This window comes from Primulina eburnea, chromosome 3 (genome assembly GCF_022965805.1).
Source record: "Primulina eburnea isolate SZY01 chromosome 3, ASM2296580v1, whole genome shotgun sequence".
Classification (NCBI taxonomy): domain Eukaryota; kingdom Viridiplantae; phylum Streptophyta; class Magnoliopsida; order Lamiales; family Gesneriaceae; genus Primulina; species Primulina eburnea.
The window spans coordinates 12,491,542-12,517,528 of record NC_133103.1 but is presented as its reverse complement, the minus strand read 5'-3'; the positions used below and the strand labels follow the sequence as shown (position 1 = coordinate 12,517,528).

At 33.2% G+C, this 25,987-nt stretch overlaps 5 protein-coding genes and 1 pseudogene across 6 annotated transcripts; 2 read left to right on the top strand and 4 right to left on the bottom strand.

The window, feature by feature from the left end:
* The first annotated feature begins 3,526 nt into the window (after positions 1 to 3,526).
* LOC140826504 (expansin-A10-like) lies at positions 3,527 to 5,379 on the top strand. 2 transcript variants are annotated; one of them, XM_073188854.1, is made up of 4 exons: positions 3,527 to 3,601; positions 3,707 to 3,838; positions 4,459 to 4,747; positions 4,856 to 5,379. In XM_073188854.1, the coding sequence occupies exons 2-4, from the start codon at positions 3,712 to 3,714 to the stop codon at positions 5,160 to 5,162; spliced, it is 723 nt and encodes a 240-aa protein (XP_073044955.1). In that variant the 5' UTR covers positions 3,527 to 3,601; positions 3,707 to 3,711; the 3' UTR covers positions 5,163 to 5,379. The 2 variants fall into 2 exon arrangements, with proteins under 2 accessions (XP_073044955.1, XP_073044954.1); XM_073188853.1 differs by lacking the exon at positions 3,527 to 3,601 and having other exon boundaries at positions 3,611 to 3,838.
* Positions 5,380 to 6,167: 788 nt separating this feature from the next.
* On the bottom strand, positions 6,168 to 6,710 carry LOC140826779 (probable calcium-binding protein CML46). Its single transcript, XM_073189275.1, has one exon. It carries the CDS (start codon positions 6,708 to 6,710, stop codon positions 6,168 to 6,170), a length of 543 nt encoding a protein of 180 aa, XP_073045376.1.
* Positions 6,711 to 8,849: 2,139 nt separating this feature from the next.
* LOC140826778 (cyclic dof factor 2-like) lies at positions 8,850 to 10,092 on the bottom strand (annotated as a pseudogene).
* Positions 9,997 to 13,521, top strand: LOC140826501 (defective in cullin neddylation protein AAR3). Its single transcript, XM_073188848.1, has 9 exons — positions 9,997 to 10,225; positions 10,815 to 10,944; positions 11,065 to 11,116; positions 11,209 to 11,284; positions 11,397 to 11,479; positions 11,967 to 12,063; positions 12,413 to 12,458; positions 12,677 to 12,759; positions 12,840 to 13,521. The coding sequence occupies exons 1-9, from the start codon at positions 10,168 to 10,170 to the stop codon at positions 13,136 to 13,138; spliced, it is 924 nt and encodes a 307-aa protein (XP_073044949.1). The 5' UTR covers positions 9,997 to 10,167; the 3' UTR covers positions 13,139 to 13,521.
* Positions 13,522 to 16,647: 3,126 nt separating this feature from the next.
* On the bottom strand, positions 16,648 to 19,798 carry LOC140826777 (aquaporin NIP2-1-like). The gene is given in 8 exon segments (XM_073189274.1): positions 16,648 to 16,968; positions 17,302 to 17,363; positions 17,486 to 17,640; positions 17,643 to 17,679; positions 18,463 to 18,575; positions 18,675 to 18,786; positions 18,904 to 18,963; positions 19,745 to 19,798. Coding segments are annotated over 8 exon segments (855 nt in total). The 3' UTR covers positions 16,648 to 16,706.
* A 2,547-nt stretch (positions 19,799 to 22,345) lies between these two features.
* On the bottom strand, positions 22,346 to 24,788 carry LOC140826500 (early nodulin-like protein 17). The gene is made up of 2 exons (XM_073188847.1): positions 24,509 to 24,788; positions 22,346 to 22,942 (listed from the first exon to the last, which is right to left on the bottom strand). Exons 1-2 carry the CDS (start codon positions 24,681 to 24,683, stop codon positions 22,599 to 22,601), a joined length of 519 nt encoding a protein of 172 aa, XP_073044948.1. The 5' UTR covers positions 24,684 to 24,788; the 3' UTR covers positions 22,346 to 22,598.
* Between the last annotated feature and the right edge of the window lie 1,199 nt (positions 24,789 to 25,987).

Here is a 25,987-nt window from a genome sequence, read left to right as displayed (position 1 = left end):
CACCAAAGTTCTTTCTCCAATAATTAAATTTCAGGAAGTTATTAATTAATATTGCATTGTAAGCATCAAGAAATAAACAAAAGTTTGTGTGAGACGATCTCACGGATCGTATTTTGTGAGACAGATCTCTTATTTGGGTCATCCATGAAAAAATATTAATTTTTATATTAAGAGTATTATTTTTTATTGCGAATATCGGTAGGGTTGATCCGTCTCACATATAAAGATTTGTGAAGACTGTCTCACAAGAGACCGACTCTAAAAAATAATGCAAATAATACATTATTTTATATAGTCATTTATTATAGAGTAAAGCCAGTTTTTAAAATATTATACTTTTCGATAACGCTTATTATGAAAGACGATCTAGTTGATTGTGTATCTTTGTTTCCATCCAACGTTTAACTACAGTTCTAAAAAAAAAAAATTGAATTATAAGTTATTATGTTATTCATATATATATATATTAATTTATCATATTTATATCATTACATTTTTCATAGTTGCATCGAACATACCGTAATAACAAATGTCGATGTCTCGTTTCTTTTTCAAGTGCATGTGAATGCTGGTTGGTGCCCAAACCAACCGAATCCATACGGGGCTTTGTCGAATCTGGCTTCGGTTGATGGATTTATTTCACCTTATTTCATGTTCCCTGTTTATGTTCCATTCTAATGAAATTTTAAGCTAAAAATATATACTTAAAAAATATTAATTTATCACCAGTAATTTATCTTCTAAAATGAAATACAAACTTTGTTCATTTTAGTATTATTCGTAGAATACTTTAATTTTGACATTAAATTTTAGTCAAAACAAGCATTAAAGCACAATAAATTAGAATCAACTTGATGAATTAAGGAAGTTGATTGTCGATATTGAATAGTACACGACTTTTGTCGATTTTCCTCACTAAAAGCACTTTTTGCAACACCTTGAAATTTTGAATTACTCCTAAACTATTTTGAGAGATTTTTTTATTTATTTTAAAATGATTTTTCTATATATTATTTTGAAGTATATGCGAAGCAAAAGTAAGAAGTTTTTTAAATAAAAATATAAAGCTAATACAAGCTAAATTTTGAGTGTTTATAAAAAATTGTTTTCAAACTTAATTTTTAGTAAAATGACAATAATATCTTTAACTAACATTTATATTTTTTAATTATCTGAATTTTAGTATTCACACCATCGACAATATATTTATATAATTATTATAACATTTTGAATATTTTGAATCAAAACTAAATTTTTTTATAACATGAATGCGTGAAAATTTATATAAGATTAATAAAAATAAAAAAAACAAATGAAAAAATGTGTATAAATGCATAAAAAATAAGAAAATGAAAATTATATAAAATTCATTATATATTTTTTTATATATAATGTGAATGTCGTAACACATTTTTGAATTTTATAATTCAAAATTTCGTAACACATTCATGGGTAAAATTATAGAAGTTGAAACAGCAGTTGATATTTATAAACATCCCAAAACATTTCTAGCCGACTATTAACCAAAAAGTGCTTTTTGAAAGATTTCCCAAACATTCCCTTAAACTATTACTATTAAATACTAGTAGAAATTTGAATTATAAAAATGTGGCAATATATAGCGAACTAATTAATATTTTAACAGAAGTTACTTTTTTAAAATATTACAAGTAAAAGATAAAAAGAATTGTTATCATTTTTCAGGGAAAAAAAAACATTGTTGGTCATTCTTTATTACTGAGTGTACCCTCCGTAGTAAGCTGGGAGGGGTCAGGTCTCCTAAATAGGCGAAGCCTGCTTTGATGAAGGCGCCAGGTGTGACCACCTAAAAATTTGAGAAATCTAATTTTTTTGGTTAAGAACTTCCATATATTTTGCTTTAATCACAGTAAATATCGATTTAAGATTGAGTTCAGTTTATGTTACACCGGAGAGTAGCAGAGAGTCATCCACGAGGTGGTCATGTTCCGATGAGGAACTCACGCTTTTTAAATTAAAATATTATAACCCAAGCTAATTTGACGGCGAGGAACTCACACTTATCAATTTTTCGATATGCGTTAGGTAAATATCGAATGTGCGTAATAGTCTTATATGACTCATGCACGCATTAGGTAAATCTGCGGACAAACTGAAACAGAAAAAACTTTTGTGAGATTCGAACTCTCGAGAATATATGTAATCAATGGGAATGAAAATAGGTTGGCATGTGATTCTTTGCTTGACATCGCCATCCCTGCAAACATAAAAAAAAAAAAAAAGTATTTGACTTAAATGCTCTAAAAAAAAGAAAAAACAATCCTACAAGTGTGTAATTTGGACCCAAGCTAGCCACGTGAAATAAAAATCAATTTCCTCATAAATTAAATTAATAACATCGACCACATTTATTGTCGCACGTTGTTCTGCTAAAGAAAAATAAACGAAAATGAAAAGGAATTCGACAACTATCACGTAACACGTTTCGGTGAGGAAATTAATTTATTTATTTGTCGGAAATCTTTTCTTTATTTTTATATTCATCTTCCCGTTTTTTTTAATAAAACAAGTTTCAATCTTTATATAATTTTTTTCTGAAAACATGATATTTCACTATTTTTTTCACAGCTAAAATATCTGAATTTACGTCTCATTATTAAAATAATAACTTCACAATATTATTAGAATGATATATATATATATGTATATATATACACACACACACTAAAGTCGACACCATTAATTTCCTTTAGTGCCTCTCATTTATGAACTTAGCTGGATCAAGGTTTTCACTAGCCTTGACCTTCCTTTCTCAAATTCACACATCAAATTAAAGTTATTACATATACTTGAGCATATAATTTATAGTAAAATATCATCAAATCTATGGATTTAAATCAATTTTATTGTTTAGATGTATTCTAAATCGACGTGTGCAACCTTAACTTGTGTAAATGCAATTATGATTACGATGAACCTTTTAAATACCTTTCCAGATCAAATATCTCACTTCAAATCAAATACCTTCATCCAAGTACAACCTATCAGTATTCCAGCGGTTCGCAACATCACAAATAAACTATTGGGAATACTTTTAGCTAACTTTAGGAAGCTCTCAGAATTAAACACCAAACATAACTATACGAGATTTTCAAGTTGTCATTTCACCAAAATGGCTGACTCGAGTTCTTTGATATGTACTTTACTTGTATTTGATTATAATTAGTATATAAAAAGCTTTTAAATTTTTTCCATCACTCACTAAAAAAATGATTTCTAATGCATGTTGGTTTTCTAATACAAGCTGTGCACGAAAGTTTTGATAAATTTAAAACAACTCCGGCGTGATTCAGTAGTTAAATATAATTTCTTTATATATTTATTTATTCATTTGTAATAATTTTGCTTGAAATTAACCAACTTCTGGTCACAGAATAATGGTCCCATGCAGCAGATAAATTTTTTTTTACGAGACGTCGTATTCAATGTTTGGCCTACACTTTTAGACTTTCTAACACCAATATTGTGTAACCCTTCCCCTCCCTCTATTTATTCTCATCAAATACTCTTTGAATTTCCTCACCAATTTTTTTTTCTCTCGAGAATTCACGTCAATTTTCAAGTTAAGTCTTCAAGTATTTCATTTTTGGTTCTTTTTATCAGTGCCCACTTATCACCTGGTGCTCAAAATAATGCTAAATTAGGCCATCTTTAACTATTTGTGCAGGAAAAATGAATGAATTGGCGATTTTCTGGGTGGGATTCTTGGCAATGGTGCAATTTGCAAATGGATACTATGGAGGATGGTCTAATGCTCGTGCTACGTTTTATGGAGGGGGTGATGCCTCTGGAACAATGGGTATGTATATATCAAATCTGTACTCATGATCTAGTTAACTTGTCGAGATATATAGTTTGTATCCGAATAACGAATTTTGGGAAAATATAAATTTCTCGGATTGTACTATAAAAAAAAATCTCCAAAAGTTATAATGTATGTTCCTGTTCTCTGATTCCTTAATTTTTTTCATGTTGATTTCAAAAAATGTTACATATAAAATGATATTTATGATTGATAAATAAGTGTCACAAAATGATTTATATATAATTACATATAAATAATGTCTCTCTTACTTAATTATCGGGTCCTCTCATTTAATGGAACTAATTCCTCCAGTAAGATTACATTTGAAACTCTTTTATTTTGCCTTAAAGTCATTAATTATTCCATCTTATCTTATCTTCTAATCTAAAATGGAAGAGTTTTGAATTTTGATCTTTTTTCTGACTCGTGATATATATTGTAACGGAAAATCAATTATAGTGAGATTGATCAAAGGAGATTTTCTTTTGTTGTTTTTTGGTTGAGTCAGAGGAGTTCATTATAATTATATTCGTTTTACTCGAAATTTGAGACATTGGTGACAGATGAATCTTCCGAGGTTCTCTTATTTGTCTGTTCATTATACATATGCTTAGGTGGGGCATGTGGATATGGGAACCTTTATAGCCAGGGATATGGAACAAGCACAGCAGCATTGAGCACAACCCTGTTCGATAATGGCCTAAGCTGTGGATCTTGTTATCAACTAATGTGCGTGAATGCCCCGCAATATTGCATCCGGGGGACCATCACCGTCACCGCCACCAACTTCTGCCCTCCGGGAGGCTGGTGCGAGCCTCCCAACCAGCACTTCGATCTCTCTCAGCCGGTTTTCCTGCGTATCGCCCAGTACCGAGCCGGAGTCGTACCTGTTCTATATAGAAGGTGATAATTACGGATCGACTTTCACGATCATTCATTCAGATTCTTCGGTGAAAATTTACGAATCATGTGTGTGTGTGTGTGTGTGTTTCTTGAATTCGTCCTGTGTAGGGTGCCCTGCAGAAGAAATGGAGGCATCAGATTCACCATAAATGGCCACTCGTTTTTCAATCTGGTCCTTGTCACGAATGTAGGCGGCGCCGGTGATGTCCACTCGGTGTACATCAAAGGGTCAAGAACTGCGTGGCAGCCGATGTCAAGAAACTGGGGTCAAAACTGGCAGAGCAACTCTTATCTCAATGGACAAAGCCTGTCTTTCAAGGTCACCACAAGCGATGGCCGCAGTGTTGTCTCCTACAATGTCGCCTCACCCGGATGGTCATTCGGCCAGACGTATTCCGGCGCTCAATTCCGGTAGAAACTTGGCTATACAGTAGTCTATTCGGTTAGTTTTTCAATGGATAATGAGATACTAAATACGTGAGAAGTCCATTAACTCTGGCTTATTATTTTTAATGTGTATGTAGCCCTTTTCTCTTAATTGGCACAAGAGCTAAAAAGGGATATGGGTCTACGACTTAATCGTGTAATATTTCATACTTTAAGTATATAAATAACAATGGTTTGTTAAGTAAGTTATAAATACGGTATTTATTAACGTACTGTTTCGTTTGACTTGTCTCGATCATACTGCTTTGTTAGTCCGACGGGTCATCAATGCGCACGAAAAAATAGCATTTACATAAAAATAATAATAATTTCGGAGAAGGATAGTAGTTGGCACATCGCATTAATCTAATATGGTGGATGTTTAAAAAATAAAGGGCATTTCGTGAAGTTGAAAATCGTGGGAAATCTCTCTTTAAATTTTCTCATACAGTGCTATAGAAGTTTGTCCATAAATCTATTGTGGATTATTTAGACTTTGGAGCATAAAAGGGGACGCGAAAGATCCAATTTGGCCCATATTATTCATTAAACTTCGGAGGAATAATCAAACGGGAAATTTGGGTTCAGTCCCCAGCCGCCTTTTTTTTTTGTGTTCAGTCCCTAGGTACTTTTTTAGTACCACATTTCCACATGAAGTGTACCACATTTCCACATGAAGTGTACCACATTTTGTATGACATAATACCACAATTTTGTGGGTAGGGAGTGAAGCCAAAGAAATTTTATGATTGGGGATTTTTCAATAACTTCCCCATCAACGGGAAATTTGCAATAATCAACTCAAAATTTTGCAACTTTTTTAAATAATAGAGGAATAACGTAAGAGGGACCAAACCTAATATCAATTAAAATCCAACAAATCTCACATATGATCATTACAAGAATCACTAAATATAATTAGAAGCGGAATTCGAATTCTTTTACAATCTTTTATGTTAAAAAAACCACGATGGAATATATAATCACATTATAATTATAATGAAGTATTCTCCATAAACTTCACAAATTCCTCAAAATCTATCCTGCCATCTCCATTTTCATCATAAACACCAAGCATCCTCCTGCAATCCTCCATTTTGGATCCTTCATCCAATCCCAAATCACACAAAACCTTCTGCAGTTCCCATGCCTCAATAAACCCATCCTTGTTCTTGTCAAACACATCAAAAGCCTCTTTAACTTCATCCAAACTAGGACTTCTCCATTCGAACAGGGCGAAAACGTCGTTTTCGTCTAACCTCGATGGAAAATTCCCTCCGTCTGAAGTGTAATGCAATCCCAATCTTGTTAAAACAGTCTCCATGTCCTTGGATGACAAAGTTTCATCGACCCTTTTGTACTTATGTATGCATGGATCAAAATCAATCTTCTTTTTCTCAGCTAGGATTCTGGAAGTGCTGCTGCAATTGGTTGTGAAGTGGGACTGGAATCTTGAGACAAGGGTACCGTAGATTTTTTTCTTGTTAAGGATTATTTCGATGAATCGTAGGATTGGATTTAGTGAGATGTTCTCCATTGGGATTTGATGACGATATAAGTTATAACCAACGTATTCGAGTCGATTTAGGAGGAAGGATAGAATTCTCGGTGGTGGTGATTTTGGAGCTGGAGGCTTGTGTGTATTTATACGAAGATACTAATGATATTTGATATTGAAATTTTGGTGGGATTTCAAAGAAAAGGAAGGTGCAATTGTGGTGCAGGTTGGGTGAATTGGTGAAGATAGAGGCAGAGGAGGGATAATTGTAGGGAAGTTTCTTGGTTCGTGGCTTCCGGGCTAAATCAGAAATTTGAATACTAATTTTGGACGGAAGCTTGTGATTTAACTCATAGCCTTTTATTGGTAAACCATTCTTTTAACTTACTTTGAAACTTACAAGAAAGTTGAAAAAAATATAATATGCGTGTTTCAAGTTTCTTGACCCCATCCTTGTGCGTGTTGAGAAAATTCCCAGTGTGTGTGGACCGGGGAGAGAGACACGAATTTAAACTGTAACAATTAAGATACATGAGATTAAAAGTGTTTTATGTTTCTTCTCTACACGATATTGAGCGTATTTAATTGTTCGGATAATAGTTTGTGTATATATAATTATATTGTGTTTTACATTCTCATATATTTATATCTGTGAAACGAGTCAACCCGATCATCATTATAAATTAAATCACACTTCGATTTTATATTTGAGAAAAATGGGCCACCACCCTTGAATCGTTGAACGACTGGTTCCTAGCTAATTTCTCCACGACTACCGATTATAGTACTAAAGGTATATTTTAAAAATATATTATAATTTATAAACTATTTTTTTAATCATAAATTAATGATTAAATTGCTTTGAAAAATAAATTATAAATTTTATTTTCATTATAATTTTTTGACTAAATTACTTTTAATTCAATTTGTATGAGTGTAAACAATTCCATTTATTTCGAATAATATGTTTTGGGGGAGGGGGTCTCCTTGACCTTGACCTTGACCAGAGACTACGCTCGTAAAGAATATTCATTTGGATTTTCTTCGTTAATCAAACTTCATTTCCATGATTCTACCCTTTCGTCTAAATTACGTATTCCAATGAAACCGAGAGGAAATTCAACTTAAACAAAATATGTATATTTCCTGGTTGATTAGAGAATTCTCAATATATTTTCTTATATGTGAACTCGTTATGATTGTGAAACATACACGGATGCAATCACGAGTCGCTCGTATACCCTAGCACACGTTCCTCGACTACCGAGGACATCGTTTATGAGAAGGAGATTTTGTGACATGGTCGTGTATGTTTAATAAGTTTGTTGGATTGTTGAATCATTTATACGATGAGTTGTTTTAGATTGCTCTCAAGTCTTAATCATATATTTTTTTGTTTAATAACAAAGTAAACACGGAGATAAAATCTAATATCACGTATTGAATAGATTACTTTATAGAATATAACAGCTCTGCGTCAATCTTTTGTGATTAATGCAATGAATGTATGAAAAAAATAAAATAATTTTACATGAAATACAACTTTTGTAGAAAACCTCAAATCGAGAGGGAAAAAACGATTCACAATATTGGAGAAATTTTCACTACATCAATTAATCATAGGAAGTATATATATGATGGAATAGTGATGTTAGAAGCATACCAAATCAAGAAAAAATTGCATAAATTTCTTTTCAAATCCTATGTACGTACGTGAAATGCAGTAATGTAACCCATAATTTTGTGCAATAAAATGCCATGCCTGAAACCAAGATTCAACATTAGAAAAGAAGAGCAAACTAAGGAAAGCTAATTCATATGATGAAAGGACATTACAGGGAAAACTCACAATCCCCACTTATTTTGCTGCACTTTAAACTGAAACTCACTCTTCTACATATCTATGTTTCTTCATATGTGAAATTATGTACATGAACAGAAACCCATAAACAACAGTCTTACATCAAATGGCACGCGTTCGCTCATCCAGGTAACAGAATTCCAAGGTGGAAGCTATGCCATCTGATCTTGTCTTGACAAGAAATTACACAAACAATTGCATCCATATCGTCCACCGGGTTGGTTCATTTTTTGAGAATTGGCGATTCTAGAGGTGTCGTCCACAGATCAGTTTGGCATAGACCTGTGGAAACTAGAGTCGGTGTGCACGTCATCAGCTTACGAGCTCTCCTGGAAGCTTAAGGACCTAGACAGCGCTGCTGGATTGGCTTGTAACACTGTGGAGGTTTTCGCCGTGAGGTTTTTCACCACCCTTGGATTGGCACTGGAATGCCTTGAAAAGACCACGTTCACTGACATAATCTGTTCTGTCGTTCTTTCTACCCAACGTCTCCCACGTGGAACTCTTAGCTGCTTCTTCCATGTCGTCAATACGTAGTGTTCTTGGCACCCAAAGATTCTTCCCAGAATCATCATCTTTTGATGATCTCTCCTCTGAGTCGGGGAATTGGGACCCGAACTTGGTGGCGTCATCGTTCTTTCAAAATGTTACTGTGATCCCTTGAATGCTTCCCTAGAGTCGGGGAATTGGGCCCCGAACTTGGTGGCGTCTGGTTTTACGAAGCTGCATGTGTTATAATACCCAAGGGACATTCCAAGTTCCGTGTACAGCACAGCCCCGATATGGTGGTATTGTAGGACAGAACGGAAGAGGATAGGAGTGCCAAATGTTGGTGGAGATAAAAGTGCTCCATGGAACCTGGTTCCAAAGGTAAGGCCAAGGCCCAAGGGGCTCCAGGGTAGCAAGGCAACAGAGGAATCGCGTGGCGGCATTGATTCCTCAGGAAATACGTTTTTTTTCTTACCCCATTATCTAAACTTGAAGAAGTTTCAGAAGAATAATCCTCACTATTGGCTAAAATTCCGTAACAAGCTGAAATTTTCGTGGTTGTTCCGGATTATGAAGCCCGTTTCTTGATCCATTTATAATTGTTTTGTCGCCGATTTTCTAAAACCAATGCCATTGAATCACAGAGGCGTATTTGAGTTGAAAGCGAAGAGACGGTCTCACGGATCGTATTTTGTGAAATGAATCTTTTACTTGAGTCATTCATGAAAAAATATTATTTTATATGTTAAGAATATTACTTTTACGTCTCAATAAAGATTCATGAGACCGTCTCACAAGAGATCCAGTCTTTTTTAAAACAAAAATGAGGGTATCTTGATTAATGTATTTTGAGAGAAAGACTGATTGAAGATAAAAACATAAATTTGTAGGAAATTTAATAACAAAGCATAAATTATAAATCAATAAATGTTTTTTGAAAGCAATATTTTTTTAGCATGAAATTAATAAAAGTTGGAAAACTTATTTAATCGATGCTAGCCATCGATGTTAGCGTGCGCTGGCAGTCAGACGACAGGCAATACAAAAGGGAACTTCGGCAGCTGCTACCATCGCCACCACCGTAAAATCGGTGATTTTGAATTTAGGGTTCCGTTCCTCCACGAACCCTAAAAATTTCCTTTCGCCATGGACTCCATCGTTCCATCTTCTTTGGACATGTTTGAAATCTACCGCCAATATTGCGGTACTTTCCATTCCCTTTGTTGTTGTTGTTCCTTTTTTTAGAGTTTGGGTTTTATTTATATTGATCGATTTGTATGTGAAATCTTGAAAAGTGGATTATGTAATTCTTGTTTGTATCTATATCAACGATCAATGAAACTTGTGAATTCTCGTGGATTACGATTTTTTTTCCATTATCGATCAGTCGGTGTTTTTTTCCGTTTTGATTTAATTTATGGGCGTTTTTAAAATTTCTTGAACTGGTGAATATCTGCGTTGCAATCTGATTTATTTTGAGAAGAATACTAATTTGTTTTAAAAAGTGGAACCGCGGTGTTAGCAATCTTTCAAAAGTAAATAAATTATGCAATTATTTACTTATTCTAATATATGTTGTATGTTTTCATCTGATTAACAATGAACTACATGGAGTTTTCTTGAGATCTTCGTCTAAATTTGTCGTGAGTTCCCCATAGACTATCCATGAATTGTATAAAAGATTATGTGTGGAAGCCGAACTTACCCATGTCTTTTGTACTTTACCAATTTTTGACTATCTAATTCCTCTTGTTTGTATTGTAAATAATTGGAATATTTGGTGTCTTCCACAGATATCACGACGGGGATGCCTGCTGCAGTGGGTGATTGTTGTGTGCCAGATGAAGAGTCTCAGAAACTGAGATTCACCAGAGAGACACTATCACAGTTATTGGAAGTGGTGGAGTCGAAATTTAATACAAGGTATCTATCCGAAACTTTTGAGTTGTGAAATTGATACATGCCATTGGGTATTTACTCCATGGGAAAAGCAGGTAACACTGGGTTGGTGGTGTTGACTAAATTGTCTATCACTTGTTACAGGGTTTCAGTTCTCGAAGAAGCCTACAAGCTGATGCTGAGAATAGGCTTGATGGTTAGATGTTATCTACTAGTTAATGCTGTTGCATGGAATCTAAATCCATTGAATCTAATCTTTTATAGCTTTCTTCTGCTTCATTTCAACAGGCAGATTTCTCAGAGTTTTCACGCTTCTATGATTTTGTTTTCTTCATTTGCCGAGAAAATGGTCAGAAGAACATCAGTAAGTTGATCTCGTTTTAACTTTTTATTGCAATTTAATATCTTTGCCACAAGGCTTATTTTTCTATTATACATCTAAGTAACTACCTTATTATATTAAAATCATCTTTTAGCTGTAAGCAGAGCTGTTATGGCTTGGAGATTGGTTTTAGCTGGAAGGTTTCGACTTCTGGATCAATGGTGCAATTTCATCGAGGTAATTTCTTGCAATCAAGCTTCTAGCATTTATTTTTGTGAAGAATTTGTGGCTCTGTATCTATAACCTTTTAGTTTGTGTTGTAGCTTTCTCTCTTTTGTAAGCGTATTTTTTAGTAATATAAGTGATTTTTTTACTGGGCACAAAATGCTCAAATTATTGTGAACAACGAGCTGTGTAACAAGATTGGCCCACATAGTTGCATGGCAAATTATTGTCACGCCGAACACGCATGGCTGCAGATTTGGCAATCAAAAGTTAAAGATATTTACTTGGCTAGAGTGAATGACACATTAACAGCTGGTATTGTAGTGCCAAATGCCAGTTTTAACAATCAGTTCGGTTTTTATTCATGGTGTCTCCCATTCCTCTAACCTGATTTGATATTTAAAGTGATATCACAATGAAAATGGTTTATTTTAAAAGTGCCTTAGTTTTATTGATATTATTTGTCCTCTGCATACTGTAATGTTTTCTTGTTCTCCAGGAAAACCAGCGGCATAACATATCAGAGGATACATGGCGACAAGTTCTTGCCTTCAGTCGTTGTGTGCATGAAAACCTTGAAGGGTATGATCCTGAAGGTATTATTGTCTGCTGTCATTGATCTTTCTAATTTAGCTGATGAAGATGACTTGTGTTGCCTCTAAGCTTGTCTCGTTTATTTTACACTGGGGTTATTACTGCTTATATCAAATAATTAAAGGACAAGATGCATAATTCTTTCCCTGCATGTCACTGAAGGTTTCTTTCTCTTGCTCGAGTTTTGCTTCTTATTCCCAGCTTGAGAATATCGATAAGCATATCTTGAAATTATATGAGCTTTTCGAACAAGTGCGTAAAATGATAATCAAGGCTAATATTGCTTTATTTTTTTAAACAAAAAAATCTCGTACTTTCTTATCCCATATGATCGTTTATGTTTCTTTACAGGAGCTTGGCCTGTCTTAGTTGATGACTTCGTTGAGCACATGTACAGGTACCATTTTTTAAATCTTACGAGTTCAAAATTCAAAATATGGTTTTGCCATCCATCCTCTACGAATTTGTTTCGTCATCAACATTGCGGATGTGAATGTCGTTCATTCTTCATGACAATCATACAAATGTATATTGAATCTCACTCACTACGACCTAAATTTTGGTTCTTAGTTGTCTTCTCCTTCCTTTAGCTTGAGAAATATTTATGTGATTCAGAATCAGGGGATCGGTGGAAATTCAAAAAGTATCCTGCGATTGTGGTGGCTTAGAACCCCAACCAAATGATGACTCTCTCACAGGTATTTTGGCACTTGACCGAGCCTTAAACTTGACAGAACATGAAATGTCGTTCCCCTTCCTAACATATGGGATGCAACAGGATTGAAGAATCTTCCTGGCTCAAAGAGAAAGTCCTGCGACAACATGCAGATGGAAATAGACTTTTCCGAGGGGCATGCAAGCCCCCCTATGTGTACCGCAAATTCTAAGAGGCGGCTTATTTATTTTGATAAGTCGGTTATCTTGGGGCAGAATCAGCTCTTGAAAGCTACATACTCCTTGAATGAAATGGATAAACACAAAATGAATTCAGTTGGGTGTACAAAATCTCTTAATGCCGTTGAAGGCTCCCTGTCGAAGGGTTTTGCCAGGCTTTTGTCTGGCCATTCTGCTAGATGAACGTAACGATATTTCATTTTGATGCACAAAAACTCGCCAACGAAGACCGGCTGACAAAGGGGTGACTGCGGTTTGAAGATTGGTATACAAGAGGAATAAATATTTCACGCAAGTTGGAATAGATGGGGAAGATGTTAATGTTAGTTTGGTGAGAAGTTTGTATCCTTTTGTTATTTGGTTTGTCTTCCTCTGCGTGTTGTGTTTCGAGGCAAAAATGATATAACAATATATTTATTTATATGCTGCACTCTACTCACAGCAGCTTGGATGGTGCCTTATTTCGAATTTCAATATTCAATTTCTTTTCTTGTTTCCTTTTAATTTTTGTGACCTGATATGAAAACTTGCCGAAGCCTTTTTATCTTTTTCATTGTTCTTTTTTCTTTTCCCCTCTTGATAGTCAAAGACCTTGTTCAGCAACGTGTCGAGCAGTTAGTTGTTTTCGATCGGGTGTACCCTCCAATATATCCCAAAAAACAAATTTATATGTCCTCTGATTTAGCGAATTAAACCTTTATATCCCATAATTTATTTTTTCATAATACATAATTTATTTTTTCGTAATACAGTGTTTTATGGGAAAAATGAATATATTATTGTTTTGTTGGATGGATGTCGATTGAATTATAAATAAATTTGTAGAATAATATTCCCTCTAGTAAATTTGAACATTTTAGCACCTACACAAGGGTTATCCCAATCATTGTGTATTACTTAGTATAGAAAGAAAATAAACATTTCTCATAAATATAATAGAAAGAATTTAAGGATATAATGATAGAGACCACAAGCAAAATTCTTTTATTGAAACGATCTAATTCTAGTTTTAAATTTTTGGGAAAAAAATCATCAATCCTCGTGTGGGGTTGGTTCTTCACGTTTAAATGATGATAAAAATGTTTATTTTATTTTAAATAAAATATTAATTATGATTTTTTATTTGAACAATTTATTTCGCTTGAATAATTATAACATGATTTGTCTCACAAACCTGTTTTGTGTTGTAATAATCAAATAGAGTGGCGACACTTTGGACTCTGAAATAGTTCCATTAAAGATTTAGATACCCGAAATCTATATAAACGGAATGGAATTGTGTTTTCGGTTTATTAATCTCTGAATATGGCGGAGGATGATCCAGGAGTGTTCATTCTACTCCAAGGAAATACTCTGCGAGAATCGGCGAACAACTCCCGGTCTCTCACCTAAGTAAGAAGAAGATATCTGACATTAATTTGTAGATTCATTCTTTATTCTTTGAATTTCTACAGTTCGTCATTCGATTATCGTCATCATCATCTTCTTCTTCTTGATTCTTGTTTTCCCAGTTTAACATAGTTGAACTCTGAAAATCTTGATTTTGTATCGAATGGTTTCACATCTCCTCTCCCATGTTAAATTCTCGATTCTTACGCAAACCTCTCCGAGTAAATTAAATAAATTGTCGGCGTTTGAGTCTTCAAATATTCTCTCTCTCTCAAGATTGTGGTTTTATGTTTTATTCATCAGGTTACATGAAAGGTTTGTATATTCATTGGACCACTTTACAGCAAGTCAGCAACTCATCGGCATTTTAATAAACAGGGAGGAAATGCTCCAGATCACCAAGAATTGTTCCATTTTCGACGCTCTCCCACGAGAACTGAACTGAAAGTAGTTTCGGATTGTTAAAGAAACGGTGGGAGATGATGTGAGAGCTCAAGAATCAAGTTGAAGATACAACCAGCATTGGTGCTTCCTTAAGAATAACGCTTTTGTGTGGTTTCGTATCTCCGAGATGCAAAGTTGGTGGCGTAGCGATGGAAAAATTCACATTGGAGATGATGGTTTTGGTCATGGTGCCTTGAACGTACCGGCCACCTGGGGCCAAGTTCTATTCACTAGAACGTGCACCGCGATGAAACAAGGGTCCTGATATCATGTATAACATGACTCATATCACATGAATATCATTGATCGTACATTAAGATTCTTCTGTTTTCTATGATTGTACTCTTCTAAGTGGCGAAATCGTATAATGGCTATAATCCGACCGTGTAATGTCTATGAACATATCATACATATTGGGATTTTCACTCATATCCAGTCGAATACTTACAATGTCAATACTTACCTCATGCGGACAATCATAACCAGAAGTGGTAAAAGAAGAATTTACAATTGACTGAATTTTCAAAATCGAAAATGCATATAACCAAAAATTAAATCTTTAAAACAAATCCACTTACCTTAAATCTTGTGAAAAAAGGGGTTCCTAAACTGGAATTTCGAATTTCTACTCTGGATCTGGAATGAAGCAGCGCTTTGACACTCAATAGTACTAGGGAGAGCCTAGTCGAAAATTCCTAAGGAGAACTACAGAGAGTTTCGAAATATTGAGTGACTCTGAGGTGTGATTTTTGAATGGCATAGCTCTTCTATTTATAGGGGCTGACTAAATTTAAATGTTTATTTCTAATATTTTCTTATTTAATTTCTTGGATCGAGATATATTTATTTATCACCAAACTTCAATTTTATTTACAATATCATCTTAGAGCTCCAAAAAAATTCTCTACATAATAAAATTATCCCACACAATCTTAGATAAACTTGAAAATCTTATATAAGCTAACGGGATAAGTACAAAATTTTGATTAATCCGAGTACTTTAAATTATAAACTACTATTACGAATTCACAAATTTTGGATTTTACAGGTTAGAGCATAAAAAATATAGGATTTAATTATACACTTTGTTTAATATTTTAAAATTAATTCAAGTAACTGTGACTAATACTTCCTTTTCAATTATATAAGTAAAATTTTTTTGTCAGTCCCAAATATATAAACTTTGTTTTTATTTCTTATTTTCTTAATATACTTCTATTCAATTTGAGATCTTGTAATAATACTAACTATCGAAAAGAAAACAAATCATTTATATAAATATAAGGCTAAAATGGGAAATATGTTTGTATAATTGACATTTTCAATAAATTATTAAGAGTGAGTCTCTTGTAAGACCGTCACGGATCATAATCCGTGAGACGAGTCAACCGTACCCATATTCACAATAAAAAGTAATACTCTTAGCATGAAAATTAATATTTTTTCATAGGTAAATCAAATAAGATATCCGTCTCACAAATACGACCCGTGAGACCGTCTCACACAAGCTTTTGCCAATTATTAATCTGTCTGGGACGGATGTACTATAATTTATAAAAAGGAAATTTAAAAACCAGTATATATAGAGATTAAAAAAGACTGAAAGATATGAAAATAGATATGAAAAATCGAGGCGGATCAATAAGTCGAAAGAAATGCAAAAAATTATGGAAATACAAATCTACTACACACACAGTTTCTCAACATACAAATATTGACAGGGATCACTCAAGGATTCGGCGGGGGAGAAGATGGGACAAAAATAGACGTGATCATTTATATATATATATATATATATATATATATATATATATATATATATATATGGGGGAGAAGATGGGACAAAAATAGACGTGATCATATATAATTTGAAGTTTTTAATTGGAGTTTGAGAGTTCAAGGTCCAGCAATTATATGATCAAATATTGTTAAGATTATCGTGATTTGCGATTGTGTTGTTCTCTTCATTGCTCCTCATTCTGCGAAGTTTGAACGAGAATGAATGAGGTGTTAAAGCATGAACCGGCTTGTCCGAAACGCGGATGAAGTTGTATGACCATGCCCCCAATAATGTCCCGCACACGGGGCCGACGATGTACACCCAAAACCCCTTGTAGTAACCGCTAGCGATTGCAGGCCCAATCGTCCTGGCTGGGTTCATCGAACCTCCCGATATTGGCCTATGTTTTATAAGCCACAACGGAACCACTAGTCAGTGTGATAACATTCTTGGATAACATATATAGACACACACACACACACACACACTATATTCTTTTGCAAGATATATTTTATAGACTATTTCATTCTACTTGTGGGTCGATAAAAACTTGCTCGAGATATTAGAAGATTCTATGGGTGAATCGATTTTTTAGACAAATTAATTATTTTCTTATTCGAGCTAAACAACAATTAGAAGACGAATATATTTCTATGTTACACTCTAATATATGAAAGATATATATAGACTAACTCCACCAAGTGGTTTAGCTATAGCTAGTGTAGGTACTCACCCTGCTAAAACTGAAGTGATGCACACAGCAGAACCTACAGCGATGCCTGCAAGCTCCCCGACCTATTAATATAATATCAAATAAGCATCATACTAATAAAGCTCGACGACCAAAATTTTGGGATATCTGATAGAGACTAATATATATTAATTAACTTGGCAAATTTGTCAAAGTTGTCACTTACAGCTTTGGTGTCTGTTGCTACTGCTGAGGTCACAAACATCATCGAAAAAGTTACCACAATCTCCATGATTAGAGCCTGAAGGTCACTTCCCGAAGGTGATGTAGTTCCCACGTGTTTTATCGGGTGTAATAACACATGAAGTGTGAATCCGGACAGGTTGCTCCTGTAAATTGTGCTGCCCAATAAAATGGTACCTTCAAAAAAACATGACACAAGATGTGATCATATAAAGAACATGATAATTATTTTTTTTGAACTTTAAAATTTGATTCAAATACAGATATTGAATTTCACTCTTTGCCTCAAACTATGGCTAACGTGAATTTCATGGTTGTCAAGTCGGCCCTCCATTGAGCTGGAAATTTAACATGATAAAGACATGTCAAAGCTCAAATTGTGGGCAATAATTGAATCTATTTTATTTTTATCAAATAATTGAATTTAAATTGGATATTATTTAAAAGTGAAAAATGTTAATATATATACATATACGTATACTCGTACCGCATACGTAAAATCATGTGCTTTGAGTTTTGTTTGATTAATATTATTAAATATATATAAATTAATGTAATACGATGCTGTCATAGTTTGAGTTTGGTTTTAACAATCATGAAAATATAATCGATGATGATGATTTGAATTTTAAAAAATTGATATATATATAAAGAGCTACCATCAAATTTTATACCTTTTAATTTATTGTTTGAATTAATATACATTAATCAATTGAAAATATCAATTCTTGCCACCAAAGAGTTGAATAAAGTGAATTATTGCAGCGTGCAACTAGTATAGTATAATCGGACCCACAAATGATTACGGCCAAACTAAATGCAGACAAGAGGGCCTCCCATTTCATGTGCTCCATCAAAATCATCAACCATGCTCTAATAGTGCGTGATTAATATCCATTCATCTTTCGTTTTTCTCAAATGTCAAGTGGATGTATATGCATGCTATGTCCGTCCGTTTACCTGTTTCCAGGGAAAGTGTCTGACGGCCGCAAAAGCCAGGGTTACCGCCGGATTCATATGCGCACCAGAAACATGTCCAACAGCATAGATCATCACCGTCACTATAAGCCCACCTGTCATAAAGTGCAGAAAAGTTCAAATTTTATATACTATATATATGGGTGAGTGCGCGCGCGAGAGAGAAAGGGAAGGGGAACAAGAAAAAGGTCGACCGGCCACAGATGCTCCAAGTTTTGAAACCTTGTGTTCATCGCTAGCACTAAGCGCGGCAGAACCACATGTCACAAACACCAATAGATATGTAGCGATAATTTCTGCGATTACCTATGTTTAACAATTATATCGAATTTTTCGTTACGAAATGAAACTTTTAATAAAGATCAAGAATATATATATATATATATATATATATGATTGTGGTGTTGCATGTTGTGTGTGTACCTTTTTGATAAAATCTGAGGCTTGAATTTCTTGAAAGTACCGGAAATGCGAGTTATGTGGCTGTTGGATTCGGAGGGATCAGTGGGTGCTACTGCATTCTCCATTTCGAAGGGGAGTAGTGATCGATAGCTTGTGGGATGTGTTTTGTGCGAACATATGCATGTGTGCTTTTTATAGAGCAGCAAATATATACAAGGCATTCATTAAGCAAGTGGAAATGACCCACAACTATCTACATGTTTGATTTTCATTGGAGATGGCCTTTGCTAATATATAGTCAATTTGACTAATTTCTATTATCACTGGATTATGGCGGTCTTATTCCTTATACATAATTAACAGAGATGATTTTCATCTATGCGTAGCGTGCAAGTGGTGGGAGACATCACATTAAGTTAATGGGATTTTGTTCAAGAGTCGCAAGAAATCGTGTGATGGAGCACTTGTTATTTTATTAAAAGTTATAGTCGTTAGTAAGTGTATAACTCTAATCTTTTAAGCCGTACATTTGCACAAACACTTCGTTTTAGTTGCTCTACTAAGCAGAGACATAACAAGGATTTCAGGATAGACTAGACATTAAAAATATAAATATTCTTTAATATATTATTTTATTTATTGTTATATTTTGTATAATATGACCAAGATAAAATTTTAAAAATAATAAATATGTATAATTAAATCGAATAAATATATAAATTAAGATTACCACATACATGTAGAATAAACCCTAATGCTTGGTATTTATAATTCATATAAATACATAAATAAAAATTAATCCAATGACTTATAAAATTCCTAAAATACATAATTATATATACACGTTAAGTTCGGGACTAGCCTGCAATAAAGCCCACCAGACACCATTGCCTTTAGTTTGAAGAGTGAGTCTCATGTGAGACCGTCTCACAGATCATAATCTGTGAGACGGGTCAACCCTACCCATATTCACAATAAAAAGTAATATTTCTAGCATAAAAAGTGATACTTTTTCATAGGTGACCCAAATAAGAGATCCGTCTCACAAATAAGACCCGTGAGACCGTCTCACACAAGTTTTTGCCTAGTTTGAAAAGCTAATAATGCAATGATTATCGTTAATTTGTGATATGTTTACGTGTAAAAACATTGCACTCTCCAACCACGATATATCGAGTTTCCATTCTAGACAAGACCATGTCCTAACAATCAACTTTCGGGCATGCATGCATACTTGGTGAGTTTCCAGAGGTTTATGAAACTGTTCACATATTGCTTACACTAACGTAGATCCAACGTGTGGCGAAGGAAAGACATAATCATCATGCACTCCACTTACTTCAAATATCACACCAATCAGGTATTAGCATTGGACACTAATTACTCTCGCCAAGTTTCAAATTTACTCCTCAGGTTATATTATCTATTACTATATATTAAAAATCTCTCTACTACAGACAAAAAAAATTGATCTGTTTTTTTATTTCTCAATTTTTCCCTTATTTTATATCATAGTTACATTTTTATTTTTATTTTTTTAATTTCAAAACACTTTTTTTTTAAATTAGAGCTATTCAAATAACACTTTAGTCCTTCGATAATTTATCAAATTTTACTTTAGTTTATAGATAATTATAAAAAAAACTGTACACACACACCGTGTGTGCAAAGTAGCTAGTAAATAAAATTGCTAATAAACATATTGATAATAAATATATAAATATATATGTGTGTGTGTGTGTGTTTGTGTGAAGAAAATGCTGATTTTTTTATGCATGTAAGAGGTTTATGCTTCATTGTTAACAAGAAGATGTTTTAAGTATCACAAAAAATTTTGAAATACAGTTTCGTGAATCAATTTTGTGAGATATGTCTCATATTTAAGTCAATATCAAATTCATTACTTATTATTATAAATATTGGACAAATTTAACTCACTGTTTTTTTCCATCCTTTTTTGAACTTTTACATAGGATTGCGGCCTTCACCATATTTGTGCATCTTTATTTATTAAATTTCCTTTGAAATACAGTTTCCTAAAAATCGTGAAAATTTACGAAGGTGCGCAAGTGGTTTATATAATATTAATTGTTCAAACAGCATGACTAAATTATTTAAATTGTAATTCGTAGGAAATTTAATTTATTACCGATCCAAAAATCTACGCCACCTTTGTTGTCCTCTTACAAATAATCTATATATAGATATATGATATATATATATATATACGTACCCAAGAGACTTAAAAATTGGATTAGGTTCAACTGGCTAAAATATTAAATATTTAGTCAAATTGTTGTTGATGAAGTGGCCCCCACTTTATATATTATCTTTTTCTATTTATTAAGTTTAAGCATATTAGAATAACTGTTTTTGGTGTCTTTGGTCTGTTTTTTGGTTTCCCTATTTTGCCCCTATTTGATATCAAAATTACATTTTTGTTTTTTTTTTTAATCAAAAAACATTTTTGTTTTTATTTTTTTTATTACAATTATTCAAATAGCACTTTAGTACCTCGATAATTTGTCAAATTTCATTTTAGTCCATAAATAATTATAAAAAAAAATTGTACACACACGCACCGCGTGTGCAGAGTAGCTAGTTATTTAATTAAGAATATGACCTATAATCAAACAATTCGCTTAATTAACTATTAATTGTACCATTCAACTCCTCTATTTATCCACTAATAATCTATGTTTTGTCGGTATTAATTAATTGCTAATTATTAGCCTTATTATTGATATCAACCTTATTATTGATATTCAAGGTCATTAAAAAATAAGATAAGATAAATTATCTCATGTCTTCAGTTTTTAAAAATATAATAATAATTGCTAATCATTCGTATATTTATATGTGAGCACCTATGAAGTCACACTCATCTTTTAGATGTACAATATTTATATATTTCATTAAATCAAATAGATGAGTGTCACTTTATCATTATTCGTATAAATATGCAGGGTGAATGTGCAATGTATTAAAACTTTATGTATAATCAGATATTTAATATCTCATAAACAAAATCATATAAGTTGCGTTTGGATCCAAATGTTTGAATTTGATGAAATATTTAAGTAAAAGATTTGAAATTACATCATGTCGGGTTGAATTTGAAATTACAACTCCTTTTAAAAACGGACAGAACAATGGGCTCGACAGAGAATCGACCACAGGTTTGGTTCAGACTAATTTTTTTTTTTAGAATTTGATTATTTTCTTATATTTTTTTAAAAAAAATTATTACATATATTTTATATTTTATTTTTAGTTATATATATATATATATATATGTGATTATTATTTGAATTTAATATAACAGTTTTTTGGTTTAACCGTCTGATTAAACAGTGTCAGTTGAAGCGTTTTTTAAAACAAATTAATTGATTTGTTATTATGATTTGAAATCCCTAACTTCAAATTCATGCTTTCAGATACCACATAGTTCATTAACACTGAATTCTCAAATAAATACATTCCCCGAGATGATCTGTTGAAATTTTTTACATGCACAAATCGCAATCTGAACAATTCTTGTCCTAAGACTAGGAGTATTAAGAATACAAACACATGACCTCAATATTTCTTCATATTGAATCGATTAATCCTCAGACACACACAAATATGGTAAATCTCACGCAATGGCAGACATCTAAAATCCAAAAGGAAATGAATCCCGGACAGCAGCAGCCGCGAACAAATACGGTAAAAGCTCATGATATGGCACACATTAACGAATCCCAGAAAGCTGCTGCTGCGAATAGAGTAGGCACGAAAATATGACCTTTAAAATTAGAGAGCAAACTCCGAGAACTGCTCTTTATAGGCAAAGATGACGGTGGTGGAGGTGGATTTTTAACATGAATTGCCACTTTCATGCCTCCGAAACAGAACCCCTTACCGCTGATGAAATAGTAAGTCTTGGTCACATTGAGAGGAACGACGTCCCTTCCTGCGCCAGTGGTCCAATTGTGAAGAAAATGATCGGATATGCAATTCTCATAGTCAGTCTTGTTCACCTCTAACACGTTCATTTGGGTCCTATCGTACACAAAAACTTGGAAAAAGAATATGCAGAGTTATTTAAGGCTGCCCTTTGATATAAAATATAAATGAACTTGAATATCCAAAGATTCAAAATATTAAATAGCAGACACGGTTAGATGAATGGCATGTTGCACACGAGGTGTGCCACAAGTAATTTTCTGGAACTGAAGTTGCTATCTGTACATCATGCTGGACTAGTAGTCTAGTAGATTCATTTGTTGCTCCGAACACTATAAAATCCACATTTGATCAAGCCTGGTAAGAGATGCAAGAATAAATATTTGCATCTGGTGGTACTCAATAATCTAACTTTTTTTCACAAAAACAAAAATCCAACCTTTTCAGGTTGGAATTGAAATCCCATCACAGGTTTTATAATTGATACTTTTCTTATTTGATAGCAAATGAAATACACATCTGATTAAGGGCAATGATTCATTCAAGAATGTATAAATATTATTCTTAAAGGGCAGTGAGAAAATCAATCCTAAAACTCCAATCCAAGGGCTAATAAGACAAACGAAGGGATGAAAAAGTTTTACTACTAAGGTAGGTGCAGGAGACAAGAGCTAATAGGAGCTATAAATAATGCGCAGTTCATATAATCTCTGACAACTTAACGAGCACTCCCACAGATTGATCATATATAATAGCTTCCAAATAGAACCGACACGATAGTCAAATCCTTTACGATTGATAATGCATAGATTGTAGATAGAAAACTTGCATGTTAATAGAATTTGATGGCTTCGTATTGCAATTTCTAGTGCAGCATGCATTTTTTGATAAGGACAACAGCCAGAACAAAACTTTGACATTGTAGAAACAATGCCGAACACCGAACAAATTGTTAGAAAAGGTGATGCAAAATAAACTGTTGGTCATAAATTGAAAGTAAGTAGCACAATAAAACAAGATTCGTTGCAGTAAAGATGGGTGGGTAGTCGAGAGGTTTCCTTGTTCTGAGGAAGGAACAAATGTTGGCAAAACAGTCCAAATAGCCGAGAAAAACTGTGAATGGTAGAGACAACCATACGGCTAAGCATGTGATTACAAGTACTTTTTTTCAATATCCCTGGCGGCAGATGATTTCCGTCAAAGGCCAAAAACAGTGAGGTCGATTCTGTTCATATATCTGACTCTACGGCCAGATACAATCAATGTGTAACCCCAGTGGTGAACGAGTTGGATTCGTATAGACTTGTATCAATGCTCGAAATGAATCAACTGTGATATAAGTTGTCTGGTGATCATCAACAATGTTCGCGACGAATCTATTCCTTTCCGGAATCTTGGGGCTTTAGTTGTGACCAGGTGCCCCAAGCAGAGTTTTAAGTTAGTGACTTTAATCAGTGAGTGGGAATTTCAGGAAACCGACCAAGTGTGCAGCCAGCAACACAAAGTTCACAAATGAAATAGAGCTAAAAGAGCAGATCTAGCAGTAAGCAAGAAAAACACTAATGACAAGAATTAACCCTTCAAATTCAAAATACCATTTCGCCTTTCTAAGTAAATATTTTCAAGCTAAAAACAAACAAATCAACAGATTTGAAAAGTGGAATAGAAGAAAGCATACACAGCCAATCCCCATTGTAGAATTGCTTTCCTTGAGCCCAGACGGTGTAGTTCACATTTGTGCTCCAACCCATATTACCGCCCACAGTGTAACGCACAGCCGCAAATTCCGGCAGCGCCGCCATTCCCAACGCCAGAACCACCAGCAGGGCAATGCTCCGCCGCAGTCCATCCATTGTATTTGTCCCCTTGTGCTCAACACTCAGTAGTTAGTTACAGTCACTAAATAGTAGGTGTAATTTGGTGTTAATGTGTGGAGTACATTCAGCGACGGTGTTCGTTATTATGGTTTGATTATATTAACTAATCCTAGGATGGCGCTAACCACACTGCAAATGTTCTTTCCTTCAAAATAATATGTTATATACTATCTCTTAAATTATACATGTATTGATCAATTTAATCTTTATGAATATCTTATATCATATAATAAATTAGTCAATAATCATAAGTATATGTATATATATTATATATATACATTATAGATATTATATATTACGATATTTTTTATTAAGATTGATTGATTTAGAATAAATAACTTATAAACGAAAAATAATCATATTATAAAATTACAAAATATTACATTTTTATTTAATAAAAAAATATCATAAAAATGAATTTTAAATTTTTTTTATATAATATATAACTATCATCTCCTACTAAAATATATATTTATCTTTATTCATATTTTTTGAATTTTTATTAATTATATCATTCATAAAATCAAAATTATTATGAAAAGTCATTTATAGACCATTTAATTTTAATATAGCATCTAGATTTTTTAAACAGAAGTTTGACGTAATTTTTTTTAATATATATGTTCGGGCCAAATATAGTATTATATTAAAATATTTGTAGAGATTATCAATAGTAAAACTAAAAATAATAATTTTATGTAAAATCAATGTAATATAATCGTTGATAGTAAAACACCAGCACAGTAATATTTCATATGGTTCCTTAGTTAAAAAAATAAATTTGGCCCAATGTTTTCGAAATGATTTTTCAGAAAACTCATATTAAACGGGTTTCTGCCCATTATCACTTATATAGTATTATATTAAGTATGTATTTTGTGAGATGATTTTACGAATCTTTATCTGTAAGATGAGTCAACCCTATCGATATTCATAATAAAAAATAATACTCATAGCATAAAAAATAATATTTTTTCATGGATAAACTAAATAAGATATTCGTCTCACAAATACGACCCGTGAAACCGTCTCATACAAGTTTTTGCATATAATATTTCTTTAAAAAAGTTTACCGAGTCTGGTAAATGTTTCTTGACTCAAACATGAAGGTAAATCGAAAGATATGCAATAATAGGCAGGAATCTGAGAGAGATGACAGCAAACATCGGTCCTCAGAACATATTCGACAATATTTTAGTGATAATGTGTCTCTCGATAATCGATCATGCGACACTAAAGAATATCAACATATGTAACCAGAACCTTACCAAATCACCTAT

Excerpts from the sequence above, each read along its gene's own strand:
- LOC140826504 (XM_073188854.1), top strand. The coding sequence starts at position 3,712 with ATGAATGAATTGGCGATTTTCTGGGTGGGATTCTTGGCAATGGTGCAA. Across the intron at positions 3,839-4,458 it reads TGATGCCTCTGGAACAATGG|GTGGGGCATGTGGATATGGG; the intron begins GTATGTATATAT and ends ACATATGCTTAG. Across the intron at positions 4,748-4,855 it reads GTACCTGTTCTATATAGAAG|GGTGCCCTGCAGAAGAAATG; the intron begins GTGATAATTACG and ends CGTCCTGTGTAG.
- LOC140826779 (XM_073189275.1), bottom strand. The coding sequence starts at position 6,710 with ATGGAGAACATCTCACTAAATCCAATCCTACGATTCATCGAAATAATC.
- LOC140826501 (XM_073188848.1), top strand. The coding sequence starts at position 10,168 with ATGGACTCCATCGTTCCATCTTCTTTGGACATGTTTGAAATCTACCGC. Across the intron at positions 10,226-10,814 it reads AATCTACCGCCAATATTGCG|ATATCACGACGGGGATGCCT; the intron begins GTACTTTCCATT and ends TGTCTTCCACAG. Across the intron at positions 12,064-12,412 it reads TGAAGGGTATGATCCTGAAG|GAGCTTGGCCTGTCTTAGTT; the intron begins GTATTATTGTCT and ends GTTTCTTTACAG.
- LOC140826500 (XM_073188847.1), bottom strand. The coding sequence starts at position 24,683 with ATGGATGGACTGCGGCGGAGCATTGCCCTGCTGGTGGTTCTGGCGTTG. Across the intron at positions 22,943-24,508 it reads CTACAATGGGGATTGGCTGT|TTTTTGTGTACGATAGGACC; the intron begins GTATGCTTTCTT and ends TCTTTTTCCAAG.